The 20,199-nt window shown below is 32.8% G+C and overlaps 1 protein-coding gene across 1 annotated transcript; it reads left to right on the plus strand.

Annotated features, from left to right (window-relative positions):
• Positions 1-249: 249 nt before the first annotated feature.
• On the plus strand, positions 250-16,835 carry LOC139841512 (KIN14B-interacting protein At4g14310). The gene is made up of 8 exons (XM_071831726.1): positions 250-784; positions 925-1,178; positions 1,634-1,993; positions 2,083-2,466; positions 2,560-2,719; positions 12,304-14,027; positions 15,282-15,892; positions 16,301-16,835. The coding sequence occupies exons 1-8, from the start codon at positions 250-252 to the stop codon at positions 16,833-16,835; spliced, it is 4,563 nt and encodes a 1,520-aa protein (XP_071687827.1).
• Positions 16,836-20,199: the final 3,364 nt, after the last annotated feature.

Here is a 20,199-nt window from a genome sequence, read left to right on the forward strand (position 1 = left end):
CCTGTGGACGAACCGGACTTACTAAAAACTACACTACTGTACGATTAGGTACACTGCCTATGAGTATTGTAGCAAGGTTTAGGTATATTCACTCTATAAATAGATAAATAACTTGTGTAAAATTGTATCGTATTTAATAGTATTTTGTAGTAAAAATATAACTATTTTGTACCCCTTCGCTTTAACATCACGGCTCTAATCGCACATCGTAGGTTTTTTAATAGAAGTCGTTTGTGTGGCCCTGACGAAATGTTACATAGACAACAAGTACGAGATGAGCTATTGCACGACCTCTCGTTAAGTGGTAAATGTCGTAAACTTATCCGCATGAGTGAAAACGCTTTTAAGATATTGTGTGAAAAGTTAGAGAGTGACGGTGGTCTTCGTCCAACTCAACGTATGTCAGATGAAGAGAAAGTTGCTAGATTTTTATTTATGATAGGAAATGATTTAAAAACTAGTTTAATCGCTTGGTTTTTTCGTCGATCAGAATCATGCACCAATAGACATTTTCATAAAGTTTTGAATGCACTATTATCCTTAGAAGATCAATACATTCGACAACCAACTGGTGATATCGTTCCGTCAGAGATTGCAGTTAAAAAAAGATTTTACCCATTTTTCAAGAATTGTATAGGGGCAATTGATGGAACACATGTCAGCGTGAGAGTGCCTAACAAAGATGCTCCGCGATATCGCGGCCGTAAGGGATATCTGACAATTAATGCACTAGTAGCATGTACGTTTGATTTAAAGTTCACGTACATTTTGAGTGGATGGGAAGGTACTGCATCAGACTCGAGAATAATAAAAGACGCTCTTGCTAGAAATGATAAGTTAATTATACCCGATGGTAAAAATTTTAACCTAAGCATAATATATTATTATTTTTATACTGTTAAACTAATTGTATTATATTTATAGGTAGATATTATTTGGTGGATGGTGGCCTACCTCTTAGAAGCTCACTCATAGCACCTTATAGAGGCGTTAGATATCATTTGAAGGAATACTCGTCTCATTCACCTGAGAATCCAAAAGAATTGTTTAATCTTCGTCATGCATCACTGCGAAACTCGATTGAACGTGCATTTGGTGTTTTAGAAAAAAGATTCCCTATAATTAGAAGTACAACAGAGCCGTTTTACTCATGTGAGACACAATCCGATGTGTTTTTGGCATGTTGTATTCTTCACAACTTTTTTACTTGAGGTAGACCGTGTAAAAGCAATTGAGGATAAAGTTGTACGCAAGGTGTTAAATAAAAGACCGGATAGACATCTTTGTAGCCAAAGTGACATAGACGATAGAGGATAAAAAATAAGAGGCACAATAGCAACTGAAATGTGGGATCAATATTTGTTGGATCCGGATAATGAAATTAATTATGCTGTTTAGATATATTGGTTTATTAAATAATAGAATATTGATTCAATGTATGAACACTTATCACTTATATTATATGAAAGTTTAATGTTATTAGTTAGTATGATAATTTGTTTCACTGTTATATTTTTTATGTTACAATCTGGGCTAATAATCATAATATAACATTTTTATGGTCATTAAGGATGGTAATATATATCTTATGGTAACATATATATATCATATAATGTTCTTGGTTACTATGCAGGAATTAATTATGGGCAAAAGTGTTAACGATGGAAGTAGCACGAAGAGGGAGAGGTTAGAATGGTCGACAAAGATGGATGCTTCTTTTATTCAAGCTATGATAAAAGAACAAGAAGATGGTAACCGAATTGATGGCTCATTCACCACGCAGGCATATACTAATATGTTGAATGCGTTAAATACGGAATTCCCAGATAAAGGGTTGAAAAAAGACCATCTTAAAAATCGCTTAAAATCTCTAAAAGATAACTTCTCACAATGCTATGATATTTTTCGTGGAGTTAAATTAAGTGGGTTTGGATGGAACTCTGAAACCATGTTAATTGAAGTTGAGGATGAAGTATGGGACACGCTGATCCAGGTTATTTTTGAATTTATTTTCAAAGAACTTTATGTTAAAAATTTATGAGACATGATTATTTACACGTGTTTTTATTTTATTTTTTGTAGGAGAAACCTGAAGCTGCAAAGTGGAGGAAAAAAGTAATTCATCACTACGAAAGTTTGCAACTTTTATTTTCTAAGGATAGAGCAACAGGTACAGCTGCTGCAACTGCAAAAGAGAGAACTAATCAACAAACTAAGGAGCCAATAACTGTAACTATTGATGATATTGACCAGTATGTTGAAACTAATGACATTGGTTTAGAGAACTTCGATACTATCGATGAAGTTAACCCTACATTAACCACACCACCATCAAATGGGAAGCTGCCAATTAAATCGAAAAGTAAGAAAAGGAAGCTGAAGAAGTTAGAGGAAGAAGAAGATTTTACATCGAAATTCTTGGGTACAATGACTAATGTTGCTGATGCTATCGATCGAAGTACAAAGGTATTGAATTAAATTACATTATATAATATTATTATTATTGTTATTGGTATTATTATATTTTATTAATGTCTGACACTATATACATATAACAAGGTAATGGAGAGTTCTCATCCGCACGTTTATTCAGAGGCAGAAATCTATAAAGAACTAGAGTTTATGGGTATGGAAGATGATGATACTGAAAATGCATACCATTTTTTGGTTGATCGTCCTGAAAAAGTGCGAGCTCTATTTGAATGTCCTATTCATAAGCGTATGTCTATGTTGGCAAAAATTATGGGAGCGTAAAAGTGGAGGTTTTTTTATTTATATTCAGAGTTTTAAGATCATATATTGTTTTTGTTTGGATTAAAATAGATTTTTGGAGTTTCATGCATTTTTTTTATTTATCTATAGACTTAATTTATGGTTTATTAATTTGAATTTCAACCATTTTGCATACATGTATTTGATTTATTGATTTACAATTAATTCTAATAATTGAAATGTTTAAAAGGGTATAATTGTACAATTATATATTATAATACTTTCCTTTCCTTTCCACTATAACTTAAGAATATAAATAACTAACTACTATCCTTTCCTTTCTTTTAGTATCATTTCAACTCAAGAATTCCCATCAAATATTTTATATTACAATCCTTTCCATCTTTATTCTCCCTTCTCTTTTTCACTCCACTCCTTTCCACTTAAAAAAAACTCGAGAACACAGCGTTAGGGTTTTGAAGATCTAAACATTTTCCCCTCTTTTTTTTAAACCGTATGTATGTATGTATGTATGTATGTATCTATGTATATGTATATTTATATATTTTTTTTACATGAACAATATGAATGTTAAGATCATGCATGAATATTATTATAAATATTAACATAAATTGAAAGATAGAATTTGAAAGATTTGGATCTAGGGTTTTACCATGATAATGTATGATGAAGATTAACAATAAGAAAAGAAGAACACTTGAAGATGAAGATCAAAGCACTCCAAAAATCAATAACACCTTGAAGATCTTGATGAACACGAAGAACACAGTGAATATCACTTGAAGATCACTTGAAGATCACTTGAAGATCACTTGAAGGTGGTGGTGGTGTTCTTGGCCGAAAATCCCAAGAGAGGAGAGGGAGAGATTGTAATTTTGAGAGGTGATTATGAATGAGAGAATGGGATGAGAAAACCCTTAACCTAGCTCCCTATTTATACACACACATGGAGCATTCTAGAACTAGGTTTAGGTTAGAAATACTTGGAGGAAAAGTTAGGGTTTAAGGTGGTGGTTATGGTGGCCGAAAATGGGAGGGCAAAAGGGTCATTTCATCCCTTTTTTTGGTAAAATTCGGCTAGGGAAAATCAAAGGATGGGTTTGAAACTTTTTCGTTTTAAACCTTGTACTTTAGATTAGTTTAAATGATTCCAAACTTGTTTAAGATTAATTAGTTACATACATTAAGTTTTAGTTTATTACATTTTGTTCATGGAAGTTAATAAGCTTATCATTTCCATCTTTTATTAACTTGTCAATTATTACACAAAGTTAATTAATATGTTTTATAATTCTTAATACTTAACAATTGTTGATTAGAGTTTAATCATTAAGTTTTAATTATATTGTTGGGCATTTAATATTGGAAAAATATAGAATGGAAAAATGAGGGTCGTTATAGACGAACCTTGCAATTGATCAAATAAGTCGTCGATTATCGGTAGTGGATAACGGTTCTTGATGTTAAGTTTGTTCAACTTGCGGTAGTCGATACACAACCTGAATGTACCATCCTTCTTCTTGACAAACAAAACCGGAGCTCCCCATGGTGACTTGCTTGGTCGAATGAAACCACACTCCAAAAGTTCTTGTAATTGGCTCTGTTATTCTTTCATTTCGCTGGGTACGAGTCTGTAAGGAGCACGAGCTATCGGTGCAGCTCCGGGTACAAGGTCTATTTGAAATTCGACGGATCGGTGTGGAGGTAGTCCCGGTAATTTTTTCGGAAATGCATCGGGAAATTCTTTTGCGACAGGAACATCATTGATGTTCTTTTCTTCGGAATTGATTTTCTCGACGTGTGAAATAATGGCATAGCAAACTTTTCTTATTAGCTTTTGCACCTTCAAGCTACTAATAAGATTTAACTTCGCGTTGCTCTTTTCTCCGTACACCATTAAGGGTTTTCCCTTTTCGCGCAGAATATGAATCGCATTCTTGTAATAAACGACCTCTGCTCTCTCTTTTTTCAACCAGTCCATGCCGATTATCACATCAAAACTCCCTAACTCTACTGGTATTAAGTTGATCTTAAACGTTTCGCCTACCAGTTTAATTTTTCGGTTCCGGCATATATTATCGGCTTTAATTAATTTACCGTTCGCTAATTCGAGTAAAAACTTATTATCCAAAGGTGTTAAAGGACAACTTAACTTGGCACAAAAATCTCTACTCATATAGCTTCTATCCGCACCCGAATCAAATAAAATATAAGCAAGTTTTTCATCAATAAGAAACGTACCCGTAACAAGCTCCGGGTTTTCCTGCGCTTCAGTCGTATTGATTTTGAAGACTCTTTCACGGCCTTGCCCATTAATATTTCCTTGGTTTGGGCATGCTCTGCTGAAATGGCCCGGCTTTTCGCATCCGTAACAAATAATAGAATTATTTGTTCTGTTATTTTTATTGGTCGTCGGTCCATAGACGTCACACTTCGTTGCACTATGACCGTTTCTGTTACACTTTGTACATACTACCGCACAGAACTTATCCGGATGGTATCCTTCACACCTTTTGCATGGAATTTTCTGCCTCTTGTTATCATTGTTGTTGCGGTTATTATTGTTGTTGGGACGGTTGTTGTAGTTGTGGTGGTTGTTATTGTAGTTGTTGTTGGGGTTGCGATTGTTGTTGTTGCGATTGATATTGCGGTTGTTGTGATTGTTGTTGCGATTATGGTTGTGATTGTTGTTGTTGTTGTTGTATTGGTGACCCTTGTCACTGTTTTCTTCCCACTTTCTCTTGACTTGTTTCATTTTGGCCTCCTCGGCCACCTGCTCTTTAATCCATCCCTCAATCTGGTTAATGAGTTTGTGAGCCATTAGACTTGCCTTTTGCATTGAGGTGGGCGCGCTTGAACTCACATCCTCCTGATCCTCTCTGTTAACCCTTTCACAAATGCATCAATCTGCTCTTCTTCATCTTCGAACACTCTTGGACACAATAGACACAACTCGGTGAATCGTCGTTCGTATGTGGTAATATCGAATCCTTGAGTTCGTAATTCTCTAAGCTCTATTTTGAGCTTGTTGATTTTATTTCTAGGACGATACTGCTCATTCATCAAATGTTTGAATGCTAACCACGGTAGTGCGTAAGCAGCAACTTGTCCCACCTGTTCGAGATAGGTGTTCCACCATGTTAACGCAGTACCTGTGAAAGTATGCGTGACGTACTTTACCCTGTCTTCCTCAGCACATTTGCTTATAGCAAACACAGATTCGACTTTCTCAGTACACCGTTTTAATCCGACTGGTCCTTCGGTTCCATCGAACTCGAGAGGTTTACAAGCAGTGAAAGCCTTGTAGGAGCATCCTACACGGTTTCCTGTGGAGTTAGTTCCACTGCTAGACCCTGAGTTATTGTTGTTGTTTTGCATTGCAGCCTGTACTGCGGCTATGTTTGCAGCAAGGAATGCACGGAAATCTTCCTCGCTCATATTTAAGTTCGGCCTGGTAGTCGGTGCCATTTCCTTCAAAAATAGCCAAAAGAATTAAGTTAATCATATAGAATATTAAGAGTAGTATTTTGTAGCATAATATGAACTTATTATAAAAGCCTTTTCTTCATATTAGCGTTTTATAATTTTAATTCGGGTGATACCTACCCGTTAAAGTTCATACTTAATAGCTAGTTCAAAAATTTACTACTACTATCAAAATAATATTCTATCATGAAAAACTTTAATTCATTATCATTTCACGCTTAAACTTTCGATACAATATTTTACAATCATACCATACCGCTATTTTACATATAGCATAAAAGTACAAGCACATTATCATACATATATTACAAGACATGGTAAGAGTAAATGACTTCAACTCTTTTATTCAGACTTGTTTGCTTCATCTTCCTCAGACTCGGTTCGTTTTGCTAATTTTCTAGGGATAAACAGGCCAGTACTCATACGAGGAGTCCTTTTTACAAATGGTTTGGAAAAATCTGGTCCCTTAGATGTTCCCGGGCTATAGTTAAAGTTTAAGAAATACGGGTGTTTACGGTATATTCCGTCAGGGTATTTCATGTTAACATATAGTTCATCGGGTTTGGGGTCAGGTTTCTCTATTTTGATAGTATTTCCCTTATTGTTTTCTTTTTCTTTATTAAATTGGGCCGCGGTAATTTCTATTACTTCATCGGAATCCTCATCGGATCCGATTCATCAGAAAATTGGTAATTTTCCCAATATTTTTCCTCCTCAACGGAGACACCATCGACCATTTTTAACTTTGGTCCATTGGTTGAGGATTTTCTTTTATTTAACTGTTTTTCTGTGGTTTTTAACATTTCCTCCTCCGGAACTTCTTCTTCCAGTTCTTCTTCTTCCGGTTCTTCTTTTTCTGGTTCCACTTCTTCCGGAATTTGTGAATCTTCTCAAAATGTATTTGATTCATCATTGTTATTAGGTGAGTCGATGAAATTTGTACTAGAAGTGGACATCTATCACACAATAGCAAGCACGTTAAGAGATTAATATATCACATAATATTTACATGTTAACAATATATAGTTTCCAACAAAAGTGTTAAGCAATCGTTTTTAAAACAAACACGGTCGAAGTTCTGACTCACTAATGCATCCTAACAAACTCGGTTAGACACACTAATGCAAATTTCTGGTTCTCTAAGACCAATGCTCTGATGCCAAATGAAATGCCCCGTTCATATCGATTATAAATATTTCATATTAATTGGTTTCATTGCGAGGTTTTGACCTCTATATGAGACGTTTTTCAAAGACTGCATTAGTTTTTAAAACACACCATAACCTTTATTTTATTGACAAAGGTTTTGAAGACATAACATAGATTATCAAATAATGATAATCTAAAATTATAACGTTTACACACGACCATTACATAATGGTTTACAATAATAATATGTTACAACAACATAAGTTCTCGAATGTAGTTTTTAAACAATATCATACAAGCATGCAGACTCCAAATCTTGTCTTTAATTAGCATGCGACAGCGGAAGCTCTTAATAATCACCTGAGAATGAACATGCTTAAAACGTCAACAAAAATGTTGGTGAGTTATAGGTTTAACGTATATATCAAATTAATAATAGACCACAAGATTTCAATTTTCATAAATAGCCATAAAAATCATTCATATGATTGAACACCTGGTAACCGACATTAACAGAATGCATCTAGAATATCCCCAACACAGAACCACTCATCTATAGAGAAAAATCGAAGTACTAAAGCAGTTCCAATTCTCTAACTGGGGCGTGTCAAAGCACATAGATCTATCTTTAGGATTCGCATCAATTAGTGGCAATTATAATAAACACTAATTCTTAGGTTACAAAGTTCAAAAAGGGTGATATCCGGTATAGTAATTCAACATAGAATGTAGTTTCAATTACTTGTGTCTATTTTGAAAAACATTTATAAAACTGCATGTATTCTCATCCCAAAAATATTATATCGTAAAAAAATGGGACTATAACTCACTTTCACAGATTTTTACTTCGTCGGAAAAAGACTTGGCCACGGGTCGATTCACGAACCTATAACAATTATATACATACATATCAAAGTATGATCGAAATATATTCACAACATTTTTATTACGTGTTAACGATTTAAGTTGTTACGTTAGCAGTCCAACGTTAGTAGTCCATAATTAGTAGTCCATAATTAGTAGTCCACAGTTAGTAGTACATAAATAAATCGATATAGTATATTGTCTTGATATTTTCAAGACCCATATTATCTCGAATCAATCCACGACCCATTGTATACATGTCTCAGACTCGATCACAACCCATGATATATATATTATTTTAGAATTAACCTCGACCCATTATATGCTAACTCGAGCATTATCGCATATAGTGTCTTATGGGTTATTCGAAATAATATATATAGATGATGTCAATATGATATGTCAAAATATTGTATACGTGTCTATGGTCTATCAATACATGTATAATACAAGAAAGTTAGCTAAGATATAGTTAGTATAGATTTGTTATAAAAATTTCCGTAGCTAAAACTAGTAATTCTATCCAATTTTGTTTTACCCATAATTTCTTCGTTATAAATCCGTTTTGAGTGAATCAAATTGCTATGGTTTCGTATCAAACTAAAATTTATGAAACTAAACAGAAAAAGTGATGGTTTATAGTCAGAGTTATAGGTTACAAGTCGTTTTTGAAAGAGATAGTCATTTCAGTCGAAAGAATGACGTCTTGATGACCATTTTGAAAAACATACTTCTACTTTGAATTTAACCAAGATTTTTGGATATAGTTTCATGTTCATATGAAATATCATTTTTCCAGAAGAACAACTTTAAAATCAAAGATTTTCATAGTTTTTAATTATCCAACCCAAAACAGCCCCCGGTTTTACTACGACGGCGTATGTCTGGTTTTACGGTGTTCTTCGTGTTTTCAAGTTTTAAATCATTAAGTTAGCATATCATATAGATATAACACATGTGTTAAGTTGTTTTTATAAGTCAAGTTAGAAGGATTAACTTTGTTTGCGAACAAGTTTATAATTAACTAAACTATGTTATAGTGAATACAAGTTATATTCTTTGAATAATATAGTTATATATATATATATATATATATATATATATATATATATATATATATATATATATATATATATATATATATATATATATATATATATATATATATATATGAATCGAATGATGTTATGAACATCGTTACTACCTCAAGTATAGTAGATAAATCTACTGGAAATGATGAAAAAATAACTTGAGCTTCAAAGGATCTTTGACGGCTTGGAAGTTCTTGAAGTAGAACCATGACACGAAAACAAGTTCAAGTAAGATTACTACTTGAATTAAGATAGTTATGATTATAGAAATCGAATCAAAGTTTGGATATGAATATTACCTTGAATTAGAAAGATAACCTACTGTAAATAACAAAGGTTTCTTGATCTTAGATGATTACTTGGAATGGATTAGAAAGCTTGGAAGTAATCTAGTAAACTTGAAAGTGTTCTTGATGTGTTCTTGAGTAGTTGTTTTGTATGATGATTAAAGGTTGAATTTATGAGCTAGATTGATGTAGGTTTTGATGAAGATGATGAAGAACAGTTATAAAATCAAGAGAAAACTTGAGAGAGATGTGTTTGATGCATGAAAGTTGGAATCAAAATGTGTTTATGGTTGGTGTAAGTTCACGTGAATATGGAGTCAAGATATAGGCTCCATAAGTTTGTAATTTTGTTAGATATTTCATGCTAGATGTTAAATTATGGTTCTCACATGTTTAGGTGACTCATTAAGGCTGCTAAGAGCTGATCATTGAAGTGTATATACCAATAGTATATACATTTAAAAGTTGGGTATCATACGAGTACGAATACTGAATGAATATGAGTAGAATTGTTGATGAAAACGAATGGAAATGTAATTGTAACCATTTGTGTTAAGTATGAGTGTTTTGATATATGTCTTGAAGTCCTTCAAATGTGTATTAATACATCCTAATACACTACATATATATACATTTTAATTAAGTCGTTAAATCAACGTTAGTCGTTACATGCATGCGTTGTTTTGAAACCTTAAGTTAACGATCTCATTAAATGTAATTAATCCCATTGTTATTATATCTAATGGTATGTTAAATTGTTATGTTATCATGATAACATAGTGTGTTAATATATCTTAATATGATATATAAATATTAAGACGTTATTACAACGATAATCGTTACATATAGATATCATTTTGAATTCCTTAAGTTAGTAGTCTTGTTTTATGTATATAGTTTATTGTTAATATACATAATGAGATACTTAAATATCATTTCATCATGTTAAACATATACATAAGTCCATATATATATTATCATGTCATATACAAGTTATAACGTTCGTGAATCATCGGATAAACTGGGTGGTCAAACGTTTACATAAAAACCGTTTCAATTAATCAAGTATTGACAAGTTTGATTGCTTAACATGTTGGAAACATTTATTCATGTAAATATTAATCTCATATAATATATAATCATGGAAGACATACACTCGTGCCTTTAATGTCATCATTAAACTGCCATCAACTTCATAAACAACGTGAATGATCGATGCCCCACTTAGAGTCCGGTCGTGATACAAACCGCCATATCCATTTGAGAAATACCGCATAGTTAAACACTCATATACTACCAATGACAAGCCCTCTATTTTCTTTAGATGTCAATACTTAGTCCCATTTTATCTAATGCATTTTTCTTTTATCCTCTGAACTACCACAAAACACACACTTGAATATTTCGATCTCATGTATCACCGTTTCCTAACATACAAACAACAATAAATAAGAAATACCTATCAATCCAAGAACCGATTGTATAAGGGTTGTTAGGAAATTAGGACCAACATGACAAATTATTTCTATCAATCCCTCATTGTCATGGAGGTTTGCCCGCAATGACTTCGGGTTACTCGCAAAACTGGTTGCCGTTCTAGGATTACATAGTTTCTAAAAGGGCAAATTATATAAAAGATAACATATTTTCCCTGTTTTTCTATTTTAAGTAATCTATTTCATTCGGATATAAAAAGGGAGTATTTTTTCAAAAGTTAATCAAAAAGAGGGGTGTCGTTAAATTTTGTTAAATTTCTCAGTCAAGTTTGCATAACATGTCAAGTCCTTTATCGACCACATTTTCAACTCGCGTTTTCGAGGCACGTTTTTTACGCGCGTATTCGACCTGCGTTTGACACACGTTTTTTGAGGCGCGTTTTTTGACGCGCGTTTTACCATAGTTTTTACTAGCGTTTTGGAGGCGCGATTTCGAGGAGTGTTTTCGAGACGCGTTTTTCGAAACGCAATTTCGAAAAACACGTCTCGTAAACGCGCCTCGAAAACTCGCCTCGAAATCAGAAGTTGAAAACGCGCCTCTAGAACGTTGATCGAAAACTCTAGTAACGACATGTCGGAATCGCGCGTCGAAAATATACGTTGAAATGACGAAATCGCGAGTTGAAAATGTTGGTCGATAAAGGACTTGACATGTTATGCAAATTTTACACTTAACTGAGAAAGTTAACAAAAGTTAACGACATCCCTCTTTTTGATTAACTTTTGAAAAAGACTCTTTTTTATATTCGAATGAAATAGGTTACATAAAATAGAAAAACGGAAAAAATATGTTACCTTTTTATGTAAGTTGCCCTTTCTAAAATAAATGGATACCAAGTTTAAAAGAAAATCGCTATCTTTATCGCTATCGCTATCAGCGATAAATATTAAATAGGAATAGTAAATAGTACTCCTAAAAAAGGAGTATTATTATTATTACTTAGTAAATAAATAATAAATAAATATAAATATAAATAATAAATAAATATAAATATAAATGTAAATATATAAATAATAATAATAATAATAATAATAATAATAATAATAATAATAATAATAATAATAATAATAATAATAATAATAATAATAATAATAATAATAATAGTAAATAGTAAATATAAATAAATTGATTAAAAAAAAAATACTGACGCCTTGGTATATACAGAGATTAACACATAACCACGAAAAATTCAAAAGCTCATCTTTTCCCGCCTATCCTCAAACCAAATCTACAAACTCCAAAACCAACATCTGCTGCCTTAAAAAGATTATTTATCCAATACAAATTTCAAATCGCAATGTCCGCCGTACGCCGGAACAAAGAAACCGCCGCCGCCATCGGCGGTGGCGCAGTTAAAATCACCACCGTCCAATCATCAAAAACACTCAGAAGCACAACTCCAGTTTCCGATCGAAGCAATATCTCCACCGGAAAAGAAAACATTAACAGTTCCAGATCCACGTCTCGTATTCGAGCTGCAGCAAAGCCACAGAAACCGCTCGTGCCACTGATTGTTAAACATGATCGAGTCGAGTCGCGTGCGAGGTGGTCAACGAGTGTGCCGAGAGGTAGGAGCTCTAGTCCTTTTGAATTTAATAGAGTTACATCTGATGTACGTAAAACTAGGGTTCCTAGGGTTTCAGGTGATAGGAATGATAAAATTGATAGAATTGAAAGAAGTGTTAGTGTTGGTAGATCAACTAGGGTTTCAGATAAGGATAGTCAGCAGAAGAAAGGGGTTATTAATTCTAAACCTAGTTCTTATAATGGAAGTGTGAATTTGAAAAATAAAGTTTTGAATTTGGAGAAGAAAAGTGAAGTTTGTGAGGAATCTAGGAATAAAAATGTAACAACACAAATTAGTAGCTTGAAAACAAAGTGTGATTCGGATTCTGTTATGATGAAAGTTTCTGAAAGTGTTAAGATATTTGAGAAGTTCAAGTCGAAGTCTTGTGTAGGGTTGAGGTCGGGAAATGGGATTGAAAATGAAGAGAAAGGTGCTCGGTTGAGTTTTGGTGGTTCAAGTGGGAAGGCGTCGAGTAGAGGGAGTAGTTTGGATAGGTTGAATGATAAGGGAGTAAGTGAAGATGTTTTGAATGGGAGATCGAGTGGTAAGTATCCGAGTAAACTACATGGGAAGCTTGCGTTTTTGGAAGAAAAGGTGAAGAGGATAGCATCGGATATTAAGAGGACTAAGGAGATGCTTGATTTGAACAATCCTGATGCTTCAAAACTGATGCTTTCTGATATTCAGGAAACGGTTGCAGGAATTGAGAAGGCGATGGGTGATGTTGTTGGTGGTGAGAAAGATAAGAAAGGTTTAATCAATGTAAATGAAAAAGATAATGTTGAGATTACTGTAGTGAAACAGAGTAGTCCTTCTAAGGAGTTGAGCGGTGCAAAAAGTTCAGCTAAGGGATTGAATACCGATGAGCTAGAAGCAAGATTATTTCCTCACCATAAGCTTCTTAGAGACAGGTCAACACTAAAAGCAACTTCTGGAAGCAAAGATACACTGAAAAATGCGGTTGCTTTAGTTATTGCAGAGACAAAAATTGACTTATCGGAGAGTAAGGATGTGTCTAAAGTTGCAACCGGGAGAGGTGGTTTGGAGATATGTGAAGTTCAAGAAACTGACAGTGCAGTAGGCTCAAAATCACATGATAATCCAAATACTAGTACTGTAAAAGGTGATGTTGAGACAACTCTCAGAGCTGATGAAACACTTGATGATTCTGATGAGCAAGAAAATAAGACATTCACCGTTTTTGAGGTGGAGATGGATGATAGTTTCAATAATCAGTTAAATGCGATTGGGCCCAAGACCTCTACTGGTGGCTGGTTTGTGTCTGAGGGAGAGTCGGTTCTGCTTGCTCATGATGATAATTCGTGCACCTTTTATGATATCGCCAACTCTGAGGTACATAATGTTGTTTTATGGCATCTATAACATATCTGATTGATTTATTCTACATGTTTAGATACTATGTTGCTCACATACATGAAAAACTCTTAAGTGGTAAGTGTGGCTTAAAGTATCATAATCGTATAATTGATCGTAATGTGTGATGACAGTTAACCAAACTTTAATATATCTCAAATAAAAGTCAAAAGGTAGAAGGTTTTCCCTGTTCGGGCTACCCGTGAGGACAAGTAATCCGACCCCATACTCTGATGCATCAGGCTTACTCCTGACTGTTTCCAATCCATTCCTGGCCACCACTAAATATTCGTCCTAGACAGGATTTAAACCTTAATATATCTCAAGTGTTGGTGACAGTTAAGCAAACTCTAATATATCTCGAGTGTTTTATATAGTAACTTCACACATGTTGTCTCGTATCTGACTACTACGTTACACCAAATGCCGTGACTTCAAGCTTGAATTATTAGTGTAGACCCTCACCCAAACCTCACTTTAGTTCATCATCAGTAATAGGATGTTATTAGTAGGGTAGCCATTCTTGAATCCTTTACCAAACTATATGTTAGGTATCCAAGTTAGCCTGTCCAAAACCCCCATGAAGCTAGTTATTTTACAATGCAGTTTTAATGGTTTTCTTTTAGTAAGTGTGGTTGATGCATATCAAGTATGCAAGTTGACTTTTTTTAGAATCCCAGATAGTAAAATAGTTATTTCAGAATGCAGTTTTTAATTATTTCTTGCTAGTAAATATGTTTGATGCTTATCAAATATGCAGATCAGCTGTATTATGTTTTTATAAGTCGGTTATACATCTTAGTCAATAGTGTTACTTTCTCCCTACAGGACACAAATGATCAAGAACTTTATTAGTTAGTGTAACATAAAATGGGTAGTGTATCACTGAGTTACGATCGGGGTTGATTTGGGTCATGTTTAATCTCAAACGGGCTGAAAGTCACTAAATAACATATGCATATTAACCTTCCAAATTGTTTCTGCTTAATAAGTTGGATTTTCTTCAAGAATATCTCGCTATTATAGTTATGACTTATCACTAACACATAGCTTTCTAAAACCGTTTTCCAAAAGTATGCAAGTAAAATGTAAATTGTGTTTGCAACCCTGCAAGATACACCCTTTCTATCTTATCCAACCTGCATACGTGCCCATCTTGCCACTTCTAATGCAATATTGAATTTAAAATACATACATATATATATATATAACAATGTTTGTTTATGACTTCAGGAGAAATCCATATACAAGGCTCCATTTGAAGCCTCACCTAATATGTGGAGAGATTGTTGGATAGTACGTGCACCTGGGGCAGACGGTTGCGCTGGACGATATGTAGTGGCTGCATCTGCTGGTAATAGCATGGATTCAGGTTTTTGCTCATGGGACTTTTACACCAAAGAAGTAAAATCATTTTATATTGAAGATGGAATTACTAATACAAGAACAGCATTGGCTCCATTACCCAACAATGTTTTGAACAGACGACACTATTTGGCTAATTTGACTCCTGAAAACAGACAATGGTGGTACAAACCTAGTGGCCCACTTATTGTTTCAACAGCAAGTAATCAGAAAGTTGTGAGTATATACGATATTCGTGATGGAGAGCACATTATGAAGTGGGAGTTGCAGAACTGTGTTTCAGCAATGGAAAACACGAGTCCTTTGCAATGGAGGTCCCGGGTGAAGGTGGTTGTGGCTGAGGCAGAAACTGTTTCTTTGTGGGATGTGGGGTCTCTCGCCCCTCAACCGTTACTATCGGTTTCTTCTAGTGGTAAAAAAATTTCAGCACTTCATATTAATAACACTGATGCTGAGCTTGGTGGAGGTGTTCGTCAAAGGTAAGTCTTATATCAGTCTTGTTTTTTTTTTTTTTTTTTTTTGGGTTCTTGATATATAGTTGTGCTTTATTGAATGTCCTTTAGATTTGTTAATTGTGGAGGGGTTTTTTTGACCCATTTATATGCAAATGGGCTGTTTGGTTTATGTTCTTATTTCACGGGTTGAGGTAAAAATTTAATTAAAAGGGTAACAGATCAAGTGGGCTGAAGGGGTTTGTAAAACAGTAATAGTTTATTAGATGATTTGATATCATATTTGACACAATAGTTATTAAAGTTTATGACTTTATTCATAATACATGGTGAAATTGTATTGTGGGTCAACTCAACTTGATCTGTACACACACTCAGAAGTTGTTGGTTATGCCGCACCAAATGTATTGATTCTGATATATATTTTGTAATCAGGGTGACCTCAGCAGAAGCAGAAGGGAACGATGGCGTATTCTGCACATCAGATTCAATAAATATACTAGATTTTCGTCACCCATCTGGGATTGGTCTCAAGATTCCAAAATACGGCACCACGGCCCACTCAGTTTTCTCCAAGGGCGACTCAATCTATGTCGGCTGCAGTGGCCCACAATCATCGACTAGAAAACCAACATCGGCCTCCCAAATCCAACAATTCTCCATTCGCAAGCAAAAGCTAATCAGCACTTACACTTTACCTGAATCTAATGCTCACCCACATTATAAAGCTATAACACAAGTATGGGGTGACTCAAATTTAACCATGGGTGTATGCGGGTTAGGATTGTTTGTATTTGATGCATATAAGGATGATGGCTTGAAACCATTTACAAGTGATTATGGAAGTGGTCAAAAGATTAAAGAGACCGTTGGGCCGGATAACTTATATTGTCCTTCGTTTGACTATTTAGGATCGCGAGCTTTACTTATATCAAGAGACCGCCCTGCATTTTGGAAGTACTTGTCTTAGCTAATGTTATGGTTTTTGGCTTTGTAATATATTTGTCACCCTAAGTGTTTGTTTTGCTGTTTTATGCATTGCATTACATTTCCTTGTGTAATATGCAGAACTTTGAATTCATTTATTTCCATAAGTTTGATTATGTGATATTACTATTTTGTCTTTTGAGTTTTGATGATGGTTTGATTGTTTCTAACCCATATCATTTAAATATGGTCCATTATGTTAAAAATGAAAAAAGATTTGTAAAAGTGTCTTTTCCAATAATATAAAAATGTCTGTACTGCTTATTACGAGTACATAAATGAAACTGGACATTTTATTTATTTATTTTACATGTTATATCAATATCAATCATAACTACAGTGTTGCAAAAATCCGATTACTCGCCGATTAATCTCCGATTAATCATTTTTAAGAGCAATCCGTTCCCATTTTCTAAAATCCGTTTAATTAATCGGTTAACGTCAATTGATGAGTCAAAATTTAATTTGGTAATCAAAGTCGGTCAAAGTCAAAATTGTTCAACATTTTAACATGAATTTAAACTAGAAATTCATAGTTTTGAATAAAATGAACAAATTTAGACAATTATGTTAAAGTGTATGTTTATGTTTATGTTTATGATTTTCTTCTATATTCACACATATAATTTTTGAAAGTTAATATATAAATGCATAAAGTACAATCCAAATAATCCTCGATTAATCCCTGAATTGCCGATTAATCTTTCTAAAGTCCCCACCAATTAATCTCCGAATAGCGAATTTTGCAACCTTGATCATAAGCGTTGTAAATGAGCCGAGCTACTCGAGAGCTACTAGAGCATGGCTCGTTAAAAACTCGATTCGAGCCAAGCCTAAACGAGCTTGAGCTCGAGTTCGAGCCTAAGTTAGGGATCGTTTGTTAAACGAGCTCGAGCTTTAGAAGTCGAGCTCCTTTAAGTTCACGAGCCTAAACGAGATTTCCTTCCTATATATATATATATATATATATATATATATATATATATATATATATATATATATATATATATATTAAAGTTGCAAAAAATACGTTTATATTTCTATTTATTATTATTATTTAATTTATTATTTAACAAAAAACAATACATGTCAAACAATGTTGTAAGTTTTTTTTCACGCTTGCCCAATCTCAATAGACATTGAGCCTCACACATATAGGGTAATAATTTGTCCCAAGTCCCAACTTCACTTTACAACTTTCATCTTCTCAAATCCCAACTTCTATTTACAATTTCTTCATATTCATTTGTACATTATTAAGTCTCTTCTTCACATTTCTTCCTCTTCATTTAGGACATGCATGTTTTTTATCTTCTATAAAGATGATTTCTTTAGGTGTAACATGTTTTTAGTTATTCCCAATTGTTTAAATAGCTTGTCAAAGTTTGTAATCTTTTGTGAAAGTTTGTGAAAGTTTGCAATAGAGTGAGAAGCTACAAATTAAATTTCTCAGTTGTATTTATAATTATGAAAATTTTGTTTTATTTTGTATGTATCCAATTTGAGGATATAAACTTTTCACTTATGACTATTTTTTTTTTCGAAAAACAAATATATTAAACACAAAACTGGCCAATAACGGGGGCCCGACCCAATACACGAAAAGGGACAAGCCCGTTAAAATATGGCCTAGCCCGAACACTAAAGACTACCGAAACAGGGCTAGGACAATACTAAAACACGAGAAACCAGAAGCTCAATTATTTCTTTAACGAGCTCGAGCTTTGCTTAACCATCTCGAGTATTGCTTCAAGAGCTCGAGTTTATTGTTTTTTAGAAAAATACGATCTTATAACGAGCCGAGCTCGAGCTTTTGAAATGAATCACGAGCCGAGCTCGAGCTAAAAATCTTAGGCTAGAACCGAGGCGAGCTCAAACACTGCCAAGCTCGGTGTGACGACGCGAAAATTTTCGACTAAAATTTAAACTTGATCTTTATATGTTTCCAACACGATAAGCAATGTCTGTAATGTTGAGTCTCAAAATTTTTGAACTATTTACATGGATTCATTTAACCTTTGACTATTCCCGACGATTCACGAACAATTGTTTATAATTAAATATGTATACATATATATAAATGTAAGTATATTTAATAATTGGAAATTATTAAATATAATTTAAACATTGAAATTAAATATGTAAGATAAGATACAAAATAACTAAGTGTAATTTAAAATGAAATTATATATAAATATATATGATTTTTATGTATAATTAAAATATTGTATTATATATATAATACATAAATAATAATAATTTTTTTTAATAAAAGTCATTATATAAGATTATTAAATAGTACATAAGTAATTATATATATATATATATATATATATATATATATATATATATATATATATATATATATAAACAAATTAAAATATAGTTATTATAATAATATTATTATTACTTTCAAAATAAATATCAGTATTAATAATATTATGTTATAATTATGAAATTTGATGTATATAAATTGTTATATTAGTATTATTATTAACATTATTATTATCATTAATAATATTGATATTAGTAGTATTATTAGTATTATGAATAATAATATTACTACCATTGTATAGTTAATATCATTATTAATATCTAATATTATTATAATTAATATAATTATTATGAGTGTTATTATAATTAAATATTTATTAGAAAACAATACATTTTATTATTATTTACATTAATAATAGGATTGTTATCATTTTTATTATTATTAGTATGAAGATTTCATATTGTTATTATTATTATTATTATTATTATTATTATTATTATTATTATTATTATTATTATTATTATTATTATTATTATTATTAGTTTCATCATTATTATTAAAAATCAATGCATGTATAATTAATATTATTATGTTTTCATTATGTATTTTATATATAGATATAGATATAATCGATAAACATCTTGTGACGACCCCGTCAAAACACTTAACGGATCCGTCAGTTGGTCCCATAGCTTGATCGGACTTAAATGAATTAAATAAACAAAGTTGCATTCTTTTATTTCAAAATGTTACCCAAAAAGGAAACAAACCAAATTAAGTAGTTTGAAAACCAACCAACCATAATATTAAACCAAAAGTTGACACAAAACATTGCCAACAAACCCACAATTTAAATTATCCAAAATAGAATGCAAACTTAAGTTTCATAAATAGTTTCATAAAATCTGCCCAAATGCATGCAGACTCTTCTAACGACAGCGGAAGCATCAAATAACTCAAGTACCTGTGAAAACATGCAAGTAAACTGTCAACACAAAGGTTGAGTGAATTATAGGTTTAAATAAATAAGTAAACTTTAGACCACAAGATTTAAAAATGTTAGAAAACATTA

This window comes from Rutidosis leptorrhynchoides, chromosome 4, assembly GCF_046630445.1.
Source record: "Rutidosis leptorrhynchoides isolate AG116_Rl617_1_P2 chromosome 4, CSIRO_AGI_Rlap_v1, whole genome shotgun sequence".
NCBI lineage: Eukaryota > Viridiplantae > Streptophyta > Magnoliopsida > Asterales > Asteraceae > Rutidosis > Rutidosis leptorrhynchoides.

Bases quoted from the DNA above. Each gene is read 5' to 3' on its own strand.
- LOC139841512 (XM_071831726.1), top strand. From the start codon at position 250: ATGTTACATAGACAACAAGTACGAGATGAGCTATTGCACGACCTCTCG. The intron at 1,179-1,633 runs GCATGTTGTATT...GTTACTATGCAG, and splicing joins CACAATCCGATGTGTTTTTG to GAATTAATTATGGGCAAAAG. The intron at 2,720-12,303 runs GTATGTCTATGT...AAAATTCAAAAG, and splicing joins TGAATGTCCTATTCATAAGC to CTCATCTTTTCCCGCCTATC.